Below are 14,276 nucleotides of genomic sequence, written 5' to 3'. Positions count from 1 at the left end.
GGACTTGTAGTTTACAAGCATTATTTAGAGACCTACGGTAGTAATGGAAACTGGCTGTTAACACCACTTGTGCTGGGTAATACGTGTTTATGTGGTTGTTCTCCTATGCATTTATGAGACTCTCCTGTTTAAATGTACATTAGTTATACATCAAGCTAGTGTATAGAATATGTATTGAAAAGATACAATACTTTCAATGTATCTGGTTCCCATACTAGGCTGCATTACCTGTGTCTCATTTGGTACTCTCCCGTGGAAACCTCTCCTAAACTGTGTCCTAAATAATGCCAGTTGAAGCTCAAGAACTTCGTTGTGGCTTCCTTTTTAGCAGTCCTGGAATTATTTAGATAGTATGATGTATAGATACAGTTAATGGAACATTTTAATGTGACTCGGTCTTGCTATGCATGACAGCGTTCATCTCAGCCTAGAGGAGGTAGGTGAGAATCTGGAGTAATTAACAGAACTCTAACACGATAAGCTTTTAAGGACTTCTGGGAAAACCTGAATCTTCACTGGTGGATTGTAGATTCCTACCTCTCGATCCTTTGCCTGTACGTTAAGCTGATCTTGGTTCTCCAAATGGCCATTTACACTGCCCCATATTTATTTCTTGACTGAAGCTCAGAAAGGCAGATGTGACAATTTTTGCCTGTTTTTCTTATTCACATATTTGTTGGAAACGCTTTAATGTAGCTGGCAATTTATAATACAGGAAAAGGTATTCATTTATTAACCTGTCGTTTGTGAGGTTTCCAAAAAAAACCTGTTGCAACTTTTAAGCCAAAATATCACAGTATAAATAATGGCTTGAGTGCCACTATTTTAGCCTTAAACAAAAGTAGGCAACCTTCAGCACTTCATATGTTATGGACTACATCTCCCATAATGCTATTACAGCCATAAGACTGGCAAAGCATCAAGGGAGATGTGGTCCACAACATCTGGAGTGCCATCTCAATTTTAATTTTGTTTGTTTAAGAAAGTCAGTGCATTGTGTGATTTTTGGGAACGTAAAGCTTTAATATTGCTCTGTATTTTCTAAGATGCTCGAATAAAATAGCACCATGTTAGAAAAAGGGCATTTGGGCTTAAAATAGGGACTATCTGCTTATAAAAAGGGAGTTTGGGAAGTATGCCATCCTCCTTGATTGTCTGCCCATCGGTCTATTTAGACTCCGCTGGGAACCAGTAGATTGACAGTTTTGATTGAAGTGAAGTGTGGTTCACTAAGTTGCTGTTGTGTATATTGCTAAATGTCAGAGTAACTGTGTGATCAAAGCTGCACATTTTCTGATGGTTTTAAAAAGTATAGTGTGTGTAAGTGTACATCTGCACTTCTATCCAGCCGCTTACAAAATTGTTTGCAAATTAGATTTAATTACAACCTGGTAACCGGTGCTGATTGATGTGCAGCATCCTCCAACCCCCTATTTCCCTCTCCCCCAGGATATGACTCTCTCGCTCATAACATTTCTAGACAAGGCTGTCACATCTGGGGGAGGATTTCATCCTGGGCAGTTTGCCCCGGGCCCCATGCTGCTGACTCAGTCAGGATCTGCATGTGCCGTCTGTTTGGATGTTGCACGCTGGCTTGCACTTTATTCGGTTCCCGGGTTCTATTTTCTGCACTTAGTCTCATTCCGTGCCACTCCCCCCTTGTGCCGAAGCTTTTGTGCGAGGTTCCATTTAACCAATTCAGTGCTGGAAGGTCTAGAATGCCTTGCCTGCTAACACAGAGCACAATGGTTTGCTGCTTGGTTAACTCGGTTTGTTAAACCCGTATCCCACTAACCCTTGTCACATCCTCTTTAATGACTTATCAGTCAATTAGTAAACACATCAGTGCACATGGCTTTTATATAGGACTATCATTTTTGATTGCTTGTTCCCAACGCTCAGGGGTTTATTCAATCACCTTGGAATTGCAAATTTGTTTTAGCGAAGAAAAAATTACTATAACCCCCCCTGGTTTTGTCTATTCTGGGCCTCAAGTTTGTAATTCATTTGTCTCTTCCATAATTCTCACTGTTCAGTGAATAGAGCCTTCAATGTGCACTGTCAACATCCGATATGCTAGGGCTAATCTCTTAAACAGTAGAAGTGAGCACCTTGTCCATTTCTTTGCTTTGTATGTGCACCATTCAGCCTCTTAAATCTCTTAATATTCTTTTTCTTTGTATTTGTAATGTTCTGTTTGGATTTTTTTGACTAGTAAATTGTGTTTAATGCTTGCTGACCTAAAGCTGTTATTAGTCCTTAGTTGTTGTTTTTTTTTTGTCTTAATGCACAAAGCAAAAGTTTGAACGTGCCAAATTCTTAATTTTTAGGTGAATTGGTTTACGAAGGTCCATGTGGAGAGACCTTCATGGATGTAATTGTTCTAATGATTCTCAGAAGTGTCTTGTTTGAAGGGACATTCTGTTACACATAGCTGTGCAATAATTAGTTTTTGTTTTGGTATCTTTCTGCACTAATTTTGTCTTTGAGAAGTCTCATATTTGTCCCTAAAAAATATCAAAACTATCTGTGACATCAGTGTTTATTGGAGAACACTATTTTATAAATACCTTGATGCTCTTGCCAATGATGGTGGTTAAATTGCTGTATTTCCAGTTGGAACTTTGTAATGTTGATAAACCCTGAAATAGAATTAAATTATATGATCTGTGTTGGGAGGAAGAGTTAGGATTATCAAACAAAGATTATTATTATTATTATTATTATTATTATTATTATTATTATTATTATTATTATTATTATTATGATTTTTTTTTTTTTAAATGTTTTTTTTTGTGTTGTATGTCCCGCCCATCTCAAACTTTTAGTCTCCATTAAAATAGAAACCTGTTGTAAGGGCTTCTTTTCCACCATAACCGGATAATTGATGTTCTTTCTATATTATGTCTTTTGGCCATCCAACATTTCCTAGGCAAAACTCCAAGTCTCTCTTTTTTTAATTTTGTATTTATTGCAGCAGTTTGTCTTGTATTTTTAACTTGTACAGTATAGCACAGAAAGAGTAATAGTACACAATTTTTTTTTTTTTTTTTTTTTAACAATATGGGCAAACAATGCATTTGTTCTGTTTTGTCACATAAAATGCTGTTGGCATGGTTTATACAATGAATACAACTAATGTCAAATAGATTAGCAGAGAGCGTGTCTAATTATCTACTTTAACTATTTCATGACATCGTAGATTGTTTTTTACTTATTTTTTTGACGAATAGAAGTGTTTTTGTTTTCTACCCAATGTGAACATCCATATTTTTGGTATTTGTACCACTAAAATGCAGGCTGTCATTGTGTACTTGTTGTGCTTTGACATAAACCTTAGGTGATTTTTTTTTGTGTGCAAATTATGTCACTCGTATGGCAAATTCATACAAATGTTTCCAGCAACATAGCTGTTAACCTGTTGCAGTGTCAGCTGTAATCAATGGATGTTGATAGGCTGGTAATTTGTTTACAAGCCAAATATGTTTAGTTGACATTTTTTGTGTTAAAAGCTCCAAATTGAATTTGTTGGCAACCAACAAGTGCAAAGAACATGTTTAACTGTGATTTGCAGATTTGTATTTAGCTTTTTTATTTGTCCCCACATACAGCCCTTAATTTACAGCAATTATACTTCAGTATACCCACCTGTTTGTACAATATACATATATGCGTATGTTTCTTTTAATCTTTTTTTTTTTAAATTTTATTTATTTATTTTTTTTCACAAAATTCCTAAAACCAGAAAAGCACACTTTGTAGCAGATTATTTTGGTGCAATTAACAGCTAGTTTCATAGTGTATCTATACATTGAAATTGTACACTGCTGCTAATGTATCGGTTTGTTGATAAATATTCAATATACATTTGGATTGAACTATTTTGGGAAAATTCATGAATTCAGACTGAGCACAGATGGTTTTTAATATTAAAATAGAATTAGTAATATCGGTCAAGGTTTTGTTTCTCAACAACTTTTTTAGGTGACTTACTATTAATTTATACAACTACAATGTGATCTAGAACAAAGTATCTTATTTACACAGACTGATTTCTAAATATTATTGTAGTTTAAGGACTCATTACTGTGTTATTGCTGTGGAGCTCTGTTATACACTCCTACATAATAACAAAAGAGGGACATTAAGATAGAGAAAAGGGGCTTAGGCCCAAAAAAAGGACTGTCCCTCTTAAAAATGAGCACTTGGGAGGTATAATCTAAACTGTAGGAACCGTGCTGAATTATATGTTTTACATTTTAAAAAATTGTAAGTTTGAGTAAAAACTGCATATATACAGTTAACACTTGTATTTTTTTTTTTTTTCTTTCAATAATCTTTAGCTTGTTTTTGCTTTGTTTTAGGCCTCCATTATGGAGCTCTGATTTGTGTGGAGTCCTTAATGAAGCTTTATACAATACCCTCGTATTTACCTTAAGCTTTTAAATCTTTGCAGGTGCTGAAGAGAAAATTTTGGAAGAATTTAAAGAAACTCACAACGTTAACCCTCCAGATTTTCAGCTCCAGGCAATGGTCCATGCCGCTGGCAAACTTGTACTGATTGACAAACTGCTGCCAAAACTGAAGGCTGGCGGACACAGGGTGCTTATCTTCTCCCAGATGGTGCGTTGCTTGGACATACTGGAAGACTACCTCATCCAACGAAGGTGAGCTTGCATGCAAAGCAAGATGGAACCCTTTTTAACCAGTAACAAAAGTCTAATCCATTGACCTGAAGCAGTGTGGCTCTTTAGACCCCAACTTACTTTGATGAACGGCGTCGATTTAGCATTATTATTGCCAAATGAGTTCTCAATGTCTTGTATTTTTCTGCATTACTGTCCACCACCTCCTAAGAGAGTGCCATACATCCTGCATTCCATATAATATCTGCTGTAATAGTGTAACTGTCATGCAACTGCCATCTCAAGATGTGTGATCCTTCTGGGGAAAAAAACATCTTTTTGACATTTGCCCTTTTGAGTTAGATCATACACGTTTTTATATATATATATAATTATTATACAATATCACAATCTAATGCCTTCTTTAAGCATGGTATGTACTCGGTATCATCAGTTTTATTTTTGTAATTGGCAATTGTTATTTTTATACAACTTTTTTTTTTTTTTTTTGTATTCTGAATGGTCAGATGTTTGCAGAACAGACGCAAAACTCCAGTGTTTCTGTACAGTGTTTAATATCTAGAGGCTCAAGTCTTCATAATGGTATTTTTCCTCCCTCTAGATACCCATATGAACGAATTGATGGGAGAGTGAGAGGCAACCTTCGTCAGGCTGCCATTGACCGATTTTCCAAACCTGACTCGGATCGGTTTGTTTTCCTGCTGTGTACAAGAGCAGGAGGTTTGGGCATTAATTTAACGGCTGCTGATACTTGCATTATCTTTGATTCTGACTGGAATCCCCAGAATGACCTTCAGGTGAGTGATTGATTGCTAATCATATGAAAATAGGAATTTATTTTAATTGGTGCTTCTCAGTGAGTTCTAACTGGAAATATTTAGCTGCAACTGTTGGTTTCAAGTGGCATATATCTGAATGTCAGCCTTGCAATTGCACAAACTTTGGAAATTAATTTTAAACTGTGAAGTAAAATAATACCTTAAATATATGCCAAATAAAACTTGTTCATGTTAGGAAAGTGCCATAGAGGCATAATGTTTCTTTGAGGTAATGTTTTGAATTGGTTGATCGAGCTTTGCTTACAGCTACAATTCTAATACAGGCTCAAGCACGATGTCACCGTATAGGACAGAGCAAGTCTGTGAAAATTTACCGCCTGATAACACGAAATTCCTACGAAAGGGAAATGTTTGATAAAGCGAGCTTGAAACTTGGTCTGGACAAAGCAGTCTTGCAGTCAATGAGTGGGAGAGACAATGCTACCAATGGGGTAAGTTCATTAATGGTATGCTGTGGGCTTATTTAAATGCAGAATTTTTGTTGAGAGCTTTCTCTCTTCTTCTCCCTACAGCATTTTAGGCTTGCCAAGTCTACATTAGTGTGGTTTTATCTATGTGTGTAGGAATATGTCCCTCATACATTTTACTAAATCATTTTCCCTGAGTTACAACAGCAGTGAAATTTAGCTTGTTCCTTAAGCGGGAAAACATTTACATTGTTTAACTATATACCTGCCTAATGATTTGATTGCTATGCTTAGATTTCCATATAATTTTGTTTTCCTGCAGGTCCAACAACTGTCCAAAAAGGAAATAGAAGATCTTCTTCGAAAGGGTGCTTATGGTGCATTGATGGATGAAGAAGATGAAGGCTCCAAGTTCTGCGAAGAAGATATCGATCAAATCCTTTCGAGGCGAACGCACACTATAACAATAGAATCTGAAGGAAAAGGCTCCACTTTTGCAAAGGTGTGATAGTACCACAAATGTATCTTTATTCATTGTTTGTTGATAAGAGTGGCTCAAGGTTTAATTCCAAAAGATGGAGAATACCCACTACGTATTCAAACACGCTAAACCTAAATCGGTTTGGATTTTTATTGATGTTGTTTCATGAGGTCTGTGACCTGCACACAGTGGAAGAGAACTCTTTAGTTCTGCAGATGTTTCAGGTCCACACATTTTAATCTCCTTATGTGAGTACACAATCTATATCTGCCGTTTACGCATGTTATGCGCAGATAAAATATTGCTTGACATGCAGTGCTGACTTTCCTGTGACCTTATGGTCCCCCATAAATATCACAGCTTGATGAATACATTGTCTGCTGTGTATTTACGCAAATTGTGTCCTAAATTGGGTTATAGTAGCAAATGATAACTGTTTTAGAGCATAGGTTAGTCCATCAATGTTCCTTCTAACTGACCTATACCTAGTAGAATATCTAAAAATAAATACTTTATTTAACACTTTATTCTTTTTTTCTTTTGTATCGTAACTAGGCCAGTTTTGTTGCATCGGGGAACAGGACAGATATATCCTTAGATGACCCAAATTTCTGGCAGAAGTGGGCAAAGAAAGCCGAACTCGATCTTGATGTATTGAATGGAAGGGTAAGTTCTTCACTGCATTCATAACTGACAAGTGTTTTGATTTTCATATTGGTGGCATATCTACAATTCATTTTTATCTCCAGAATACACTGGTAATTGATACGCCACGGATAAGGAAACAGACCAGACTGTACAGTGCAGTAAAAGAGGATGAACTAATGGAGTTTTCTGATCTGGAGAGTGATTCGGAGGACAAACCAAACATCAAACCACGTAGGCCTCAGGACAAATCTCAAGGCTATGCAAGGAGTGAATGCTTTCGTGTTGAGAAAAATCTACTGGTTTATGGGTATGCAATGGATTCTCTGAAGTATTTGTATTTACATGTCAATTCACTTACTGAGCAACACACTATTTCTGGGAACCAACTGGTGCTTGGTATTTTACTAATTTGGAACTCTAAAAGCAAATCTTCATGTGCTCAGAAGGTCTACAGTAAAGAGCACCAAGAATTAATTGGTTTAGCTTCCATTATATTGTTTTTTTATCACCATAAATGTACCATTAGTAGTGGTTATAATGTTGAACTGAAACACGCCTCTGCTATGCATTTTGTGCAAGTTATGATATTTAATGACTGACCTAATTTTCTGTTCTTATTTTGAATCTTTGTCGTGCTGCAGGTGGGGTAGGTGGACGGATATCCTTTCTCATGGGCGTTTCAAACGACAACTTTCAGAGCAAGATGTGGAGACCATATGTCGCACTATTCTTGTCTATTGTCTAAACCATTACAGGGGGGATGAAAACATCAAGAGTTTCATCTGGGATCTGATCACACCAACAGAAGATGGTCAGACACGTGCTCTGGTCAACCATTCAGGTAATTTAGTAATTGGTGGCTTCAGGCTCTTTTTTGGAAAAGTTGATACTGGCTGCTTAACTTTCCCAAATTAACACTGGCATCTACCTAGACTTATTGGTCTTGTAACTGCAAATAGCTATGCATAAGGATTTCATTCTTATTTCTTTTATTTTTTTTGTACATTTACTTTTGGTGGCAGTGGCTTATATCTGCACATAATGGATAGACAAAAAGGTTATGGATGGGATCACAATGTAAAAATTCACACAAGGCTCACCATTAAAAAGGTCAGCAGAACAAAGTATTTTTTTAAGAAACTGAACTGAACTGAACTAAAAATGTAAAAATTCCTCTAGTGGACAACCTATAGATGTACACCAAGTTGTGAATATGTAAACTAACGACCATTGTTCAAACTAGATGAAACATGCTTATTTTGTTTTTTTAATGCCAACTACTAGTTTGCTCTCAGCTTGTATTTTTTTTTTTTTTTTTTTACATACACACAAAATAATGGTTTTCCGTATCGAAGTATTTGTACTTCAGTGTCTTAAAACTGCATTGAAGGACATGTATATTTGTCCTTGGAATAATTTCTCCATTCTTTTGTAAATTTTCCTTTTCTGCATCGTTCTGCTAGCTCTCCTGAAAATTGGCTTTATGTTCTACAGTAAATTGCCTTGTATTAACTCTTTGCTTTTTGATTTCAGGGCTCTCTGCACCTGTACCCAGGGGAAGGAAAGGCAAAAAGGTGAAGAGCCAGAATGCACAGCCAGTGCTGAAGCATGCTGACTGGCTACCTAGCTGCAACCCAGACACCTTGTTCCAAGAGGATAGTTACAAAAAGCACCTTAAGCATCATTGTAACAAGTAAGTCTCTTTCGTATAATGTGTGACAAAGGGCTGAAAAGACTAATAGCACTGATTCACACTGTTGCCACAATCTAGGTCAACATGCCATAGAAGGATTTGCACAACTCACTGGAGTACCTGGCTTTTCTCCTCTATGTATTTTAACTTTTAAACTTTTTTTTTTTAATATATATATATATATATATATTTGAATGCCTATTGAATCCATTAAACGGTCTACAGTGAAAAGGAATTGCAACGTTGTATTTTGTGTAAGTAAATGCCACTCTTGTGCCCTAGGGTGAACAGAGTTGATCTGTCAATCAATCTGCACACTCTGATTAGGCATCCCATAATGAAATCTGTAACCTGTACTGTTTATATGATTTTCTATGTCTCTCAGAGGGCAAATAGAAAGTTTTTAGCTTATGTGGCAACGATTCAAACTTTCGTTTATGTAGGTATATATTTATTTTTTTAAATGTCATCTCGTAGTAAGGAACAACTTAATGCTTTTTCTTCAAAAAAAACTTTTGAATAATGCTCCATTGATTTTTATTTTATATTTATATATATATATATATATATATATATTTTTTTTTTACGTTTTGTTAAACTACAAAAAGGAAAGCTTTTGCCACCACTTTGTTACTATAGTGTTAAACCAATTATAGTTTTCTGCAATTTTTTTCTAACAAAAAAAAGTTTTATCTGAAAAATAAAAACACCATCTCATTGTAAAGGTTTATTGTTCAGTGGTTAAAAAAAAAAAAAAAGAAAAAGCACGCACACACAAAAAAAGATTATAGATCTCGTTTATCCTTGCAACTTCTGATGTGCTTCCAAAAATGGTATTAAGGCAGCAGCTGAGGAAATTTTATGAGATAATGAAGCAGAACAGTTACTGAAAGCCATCTGCTCAGTTGTTTACAAACTTGCTCCAGTACTTCAGAGGCAGCGGTGCAGTACGTGTCTGAACTTCACAAACTGCACTAGGTAAGACTAAATGTAATACGCCTGGGCTGGGCCCAGCCTGCTCCCTCCCTGTGCAGCGTGATCGGTTGCCAGGCAGTCCCGTTGGAAGCCAGCAGAAAGCACCACACAGAGGTGATTATATGCCACCATCTGTCATGCTTCAAGCCTACCATACAGCATGGCTAATCAGCCTTGGCAGGATGATGGATGAACAGCAGCAGCTGCCAAAAGCCAGTGTTGGCAAACAATCCTGAAGTTAAGAACTTCTCCCCTCACCCCCTCTCTTCTCTTCCTCTCCAGGGTCCTGCTGCGTGTCCGCATGCTGTACTATCTGAGGCAAGAAGTGATAGGAGACCAAGCTGACAAAATCTTGGAGGGTGCTGACTCAAGGTTAGTGAATGTTTGGTTTGTCCTTGTCTGTGAAAAGCTAGGTCTTTACCTGCTGTTACTAATTATGTTTTGATGCTAGCTTTCCTGAACCTTTATTTTCTCATTTTTTTTTTATAAAATCTTTTTATTATTTATTTAACTCTTGTCTAATTTTACAGGTCTGTTATTACATTTCAGAAAAATATATATACATTTCTCAATCAAATTTACATCACTTTTTTTGTTTGTTTTGCCTTTAATGCATTCCTATTTTATCCTCTTCACCCTGTGGTGCTATACACATATATAAAATCATGGGACGAATGTCAAAAAAGCAAAATATTTAAGCTATTCAACCAACGATGTTTGTTGTGCTATTTTAATATAAATTGCTGAAAAGTGTACAATTTGCTTTAATAATACAAAAATAAATAAATAAATTGAAAAAAATATATTAATTTCAATTAAAACGATTGCCATAGGGCAGTTCTTTATTGTGCCTTAGATCAGAAGAATGTTTAGAGTTCATGGAAGCTTCATATTGTTGAACACTTCTTGTATATCTGTGTCTCTTAAGAATACTTCTACCTGAGAATACTAGTCACTATGTCCTTTTGACAAACTCTCATCAGGTTGGAATGTACATTGATGGTTATCCCTTTCCTATTTCAGTGAATTAGATGTGTGGATTCCTGAGCCATTCCATGCAGAAGTACCCACAGATTGGTGGGACAACGAAGCAGATAAATCTCTTTTGGTTGGAGTCTTCAAACATGGTAAGCTATTCCTATTGCATGGCTTACAATTTCAAGTCCTATGCTAATAAGCCTGGCACACTAACCATGGATGAATTTCTACTTGCTAGGGCTAGATTTTTACTCCCTTTTGGCTAGTGGCGGTTGGAAATTTTGAGCCCTTCTTTGTATGCTGTTGGATATTCCTGTAAGATGTGAAGTCATCATTTATTTTTGTTAATATTGCTAAGCTACATTAGCCTGACTTGTTTATTTCACTTTTAAAGGGACACTTTAAGAACCATAATTACTAAATTCCTAGCTAATGGTTTTGTGGCAAATGGCATATTGCCACCTCCTCCACCCCCCCACAAAGAAGGGGGCGCTCTTGGCTTGTGAATTTGAATAACCTTATGTATAAGTGAACATTTCCTGATGATATGTTGGTAGTACAAGGGGCTGGTTAGCCTAGTGCATTCAGTCTATGAATGCTGCCTCAAAACTGGGGACAATAAAAAAAAAAAAACAATTTTCATTGGAACTACTAAAAGGGCTATCTAATGAGGCAAAAATTTGCTTCTCTGTTAAACTAATTTGCATATGCCCACCCAGAATCCTTCGCGGTAGTTACATCACATGAGGTTTGTAATTTCTGTGGGAAAAGCAAGTCTTATGGCTTGACTGGGGTGCAGATTTTTGTTTTAACCATTGTATTAACTATATATATTCTGGTTGGTTTGGCAAAGCAAGGGTATGTGCAATGTTATTTTTTTTAATTTTTTTTTTTACTTCTTATAGAGACAAATATTGCGTGCGTTGTAATAACATTTTTGTGAGTTCACCTGCAGCTAATTTTCTTGAGCTTGAGATAAAGGAACGGTGTTCTTTATTTGTAATTGTGACGTTTATGTAGACCTGCTTTTATCTACTTACATTTCTAAGTATTCAATCTCTGTATAATGTATGGAAGACTATATAGAAAGTACTCTTAAGGTACTAGTCAAACCCATTTTCTAAAAATTAGGTATTTAAAGAAAAAAAGCAAAATCTCTAATTCTACGTGCCTATAAATAAAGCCGAGCCATATTTGCAGTAGTAATCACCAAACAGTGTTATAGATCTCCATAAACTTTGCTTACAGCGCCGCTTCACTTGCTAACTCTCTGCCAGCCAGTGTCAAAGTGGATGGTGGGCTTAACCTCTGCTATTAATCTGTACAAGTGTCTCCTGGGCTTTGTTCCAAGCAATATTTCACAAATGTCAGCGCCGAGATCTCCCAGCTCCCTTGAGTGGGATGCAGCCTTGTTAACTTTGAAAGGCTCGGGGATGCAGAGCTGGCATGATATATACAGTGAGCGATTCCTGATTATAATCCCAATTCTCTGGAGGTCGCAGGCGTAGTCTCAGCCGCATGGCCTGACTAAAGGGGAGAATGATGGCTTATAAAACCTTTCATGATTGCAGTTTGGCTTCAGGCTCTACAGCAGTTAGGAGAAGTGTGTTGTAGTACAAATCCTAATTGAATTGTGCTGTTCTGCCTGCGTACAGGATTTTTTTTTGCCTTTTTACCCAATTTTTTTTTAAATTTTTTTATTTCAATGGATGGGAGGAGGGGCTTTAAGATGAGGCAAGACTGATCTGAAAAAAAATGTTGTCCTGCAGTGCACAGTCGGGATCTGCCATTTTGTATCTAGTCAGCTCATGCGGGGTTAGAAGCAAAACAACTTTTAAAACCGTAGTGGGAGCAGTGTCATCTTACTGACGCACATCACACAAAACCTATTAAGACCGGTTTGATGGCCTTTCAAATAACTCAACGTTCATTGAGTGGGCATAGGAGGGGAGGGTGGGGGAGGGAGAAAGCAGTTAAAAATTTAGGAATCAGGCAGGGCCTAAAGAATACAAACAGTGGAGCCGGGGGAAGGGTATGCTGTGTGAGGGATTAATGGGGACATTTAAAGAACCACAATTATATTTGTCCAGATTAAAATGAGGCTGCAGTACAATAGGGAAATCTAGTACAATCACTGATTTGAATAGAAAAAGGTGTGTTATATCTGATATAGATATGTAATTTTATTGAATAATGTGTATCTAATTTATATAATGCAAAGGTTTTTTTTTTCCCAGCTTGCTTTATTGGGTAAAGGGTATAGTGACCAAACTTTTACATTTTACAACAAGTCTTTTATATATCCATTTGAGCATATATTCAGAGCTTTGTTTAAAATTTTTTATTTATTGCACGATATCCTGTTCCCTTACTTGCCTTGCTATGCTGGTTAGAAAAAACAGCAGCTCTGAAGATGTTAAAGAAACCAGCGGCGTGACGTAAATTGTCCCAAGTTAATGTTTTTGCCTTTCCATCATCCTTGATTGTGACATCTGTAATCTTATTCCGCAGGATATGAGAAGTACAATTCGATGAGAGCAGACCCAGCATTGTGCTTCTTAGAGAGGGTTGGTATGCCTGATGCAAAAGCAATTGCTGCTGAACAACGAGGAACCGATATGTTAGCAGATGGCGGAGATGGGTACGTTACAATCTGGGCAATATTTATTACACTTAAGACTTTATCCCCCCAATGAGCCCACCACCTCCACCCAGACAATAGAAGTTATTTTTGTATTTTATTTCAGGGGTGACTATGACAGAGAGGATGAAGATCCAGAATACAAACCAACAAGGCTCCCATTTAAAGATGACATTGATGTAAGAATGCCCAAGTTGATCGGAACTTGTGAAATATGCTGTTGACATATGCTTGCTTTTGGATTACAATGCTTATAAAATATTTTGACATATTTGAATGAAAACAGATCACCAGCTGAATAACATTAAAATCCAATCATTTACCTAAATCTGTGGCTATGCTTTTTTTTTCTGCTACAGGAATATGTGAACTCTCCTCTTGAGGACAAAGACGAATGCCTGGAGTTGGATGCTCGAGGTAAGAAGGGGTCAAATACCTGATTTTGTTCTATGAAGCACCACTGGCCTGTTTAGTGATGAGTATCCATGCTAATGCTAAGGCATCAAGGGATTTATTTCCCTCTGGATGTTGCTGCTGAAAAATAAAAAATCTAAACTGAAAACAGACTGGTTGCTTGATGATGGATATTAATGATGACTAGTAGAGTAATTTAAATTTGGCAAGATGATTGACAATTTTATTTTCTCTAGCAAGTGATAATCATATGCTTCTGACTTCTTTATTCTTTCCTTCTCCCCCTCCCCAGACAGACTTTTTATGGCAAACCTGTCCATCAATGTACATGTTTAAGGACAGGATCTCAAACAGAGTGTATACATTTAATTGTATAATTTAGCTGAGATGGTCCTTATTTTCTCACATTGTTTTTCTTTTTTCTTTCTTTTCTCTCAATCTTTTTCAATTCCATTTTTCTGGTGACTGTTCCACTATAACTGTTGTGTCCTTATTGCCTTTGTAGAGTAATTGTGTACAGAATGGTAAACCTCCTGTATGAGGCTTTACAGATT

The 14,276-nt window shown here is 36.6% G+C and overlaps 1 protein-coding gene and 1 non-coding gene across 2 annotated transcripts in view; both read left to right on the top strand.

The window, feature by feature from the left end:
- Window positions 1-14,276, top strand: part of CHD7 (chromodomain helicase DNA binding protein 7) — a 102,744-nt gene that overhangs the window by 77,551 nt on the left and 10,917 nt on the right. The window contains exons 17-29 of the mRNA XM_063451369.1: window positions 4,457-4,667; window positions 5,248-5,443; window positions 5,749-5,916; window positions 6,215-6,394; window positions 6,929-7,039; window positions 7,123-7,328; window positions 7,663-7,862; window positions 8,555-8,714; window positions 9,972-10,061; window positions 10,713-10,816; window positions 13,179-13,308; window positions 13,415-13,487; window positions 13,668-13,725. Coding sequence (XP_063307439.1) covers window positions 4,457-4,667; window positions 5,248-5,443; window positions 5,749-5,916; window positions 6,215-6,394; window positions 6,929-7,039; window positions 7,123-7,328; window positions 7,663-7,862; window positions 8,555-8,714; window positions 9,972-10,061; window positions 10,713-10,816; window positions 13,179-13,308; window positions 13,415-13,487; window positions 13,668-13,725 — 1,887 coding nt within the window. The remainder of the gene's footprint in view (window positions 1-4,456; window positions 4,668-5,247; window positions 5,444-5,748; window positions 5,917-6,214; window positions 6,395-6,928; window positions 7,040-7,122; window positions 7,329-7,662; window positions 7,863-8,554; window positions 8,715-9,971; window positions 10,062-10,712; window positions 10,817-13,178; window positions 13,309-13,414; window positions 13,488-13,667; window positions 13,726-14,276) is intronic.
- LOC134609571 (small nucleolar RNA U6-53/MBII-28) lies at window positions 13,776-13,872 on the top strand. Its single transcript, XR_010090845.1, has one exon. It is a non-coding gene; the product is annotated as a small nucleolar RNA U6-53/MBII-28 (small nucleolar RNA).

This window comes from Pelobates fuscus, chromosome 4 (assembly GCF_036172605.1).
Source record: "Pelobates fuscus isolate aPelFus1 chromosome 4, aPelFus1.pri, whole genome shotgun sequence".
Taxonomy (NCBI): Eukaryota; Metazoa; Chordata; class Amphibia; order Anura; family Pelobatidae; genus Pelobates; species Pelobates fuscus.
The sequence above is the reverse complement of the archived record's forward strand: the minus strand, read 5'-3'. Positions and strand labels throughout refer to the sequence as shown.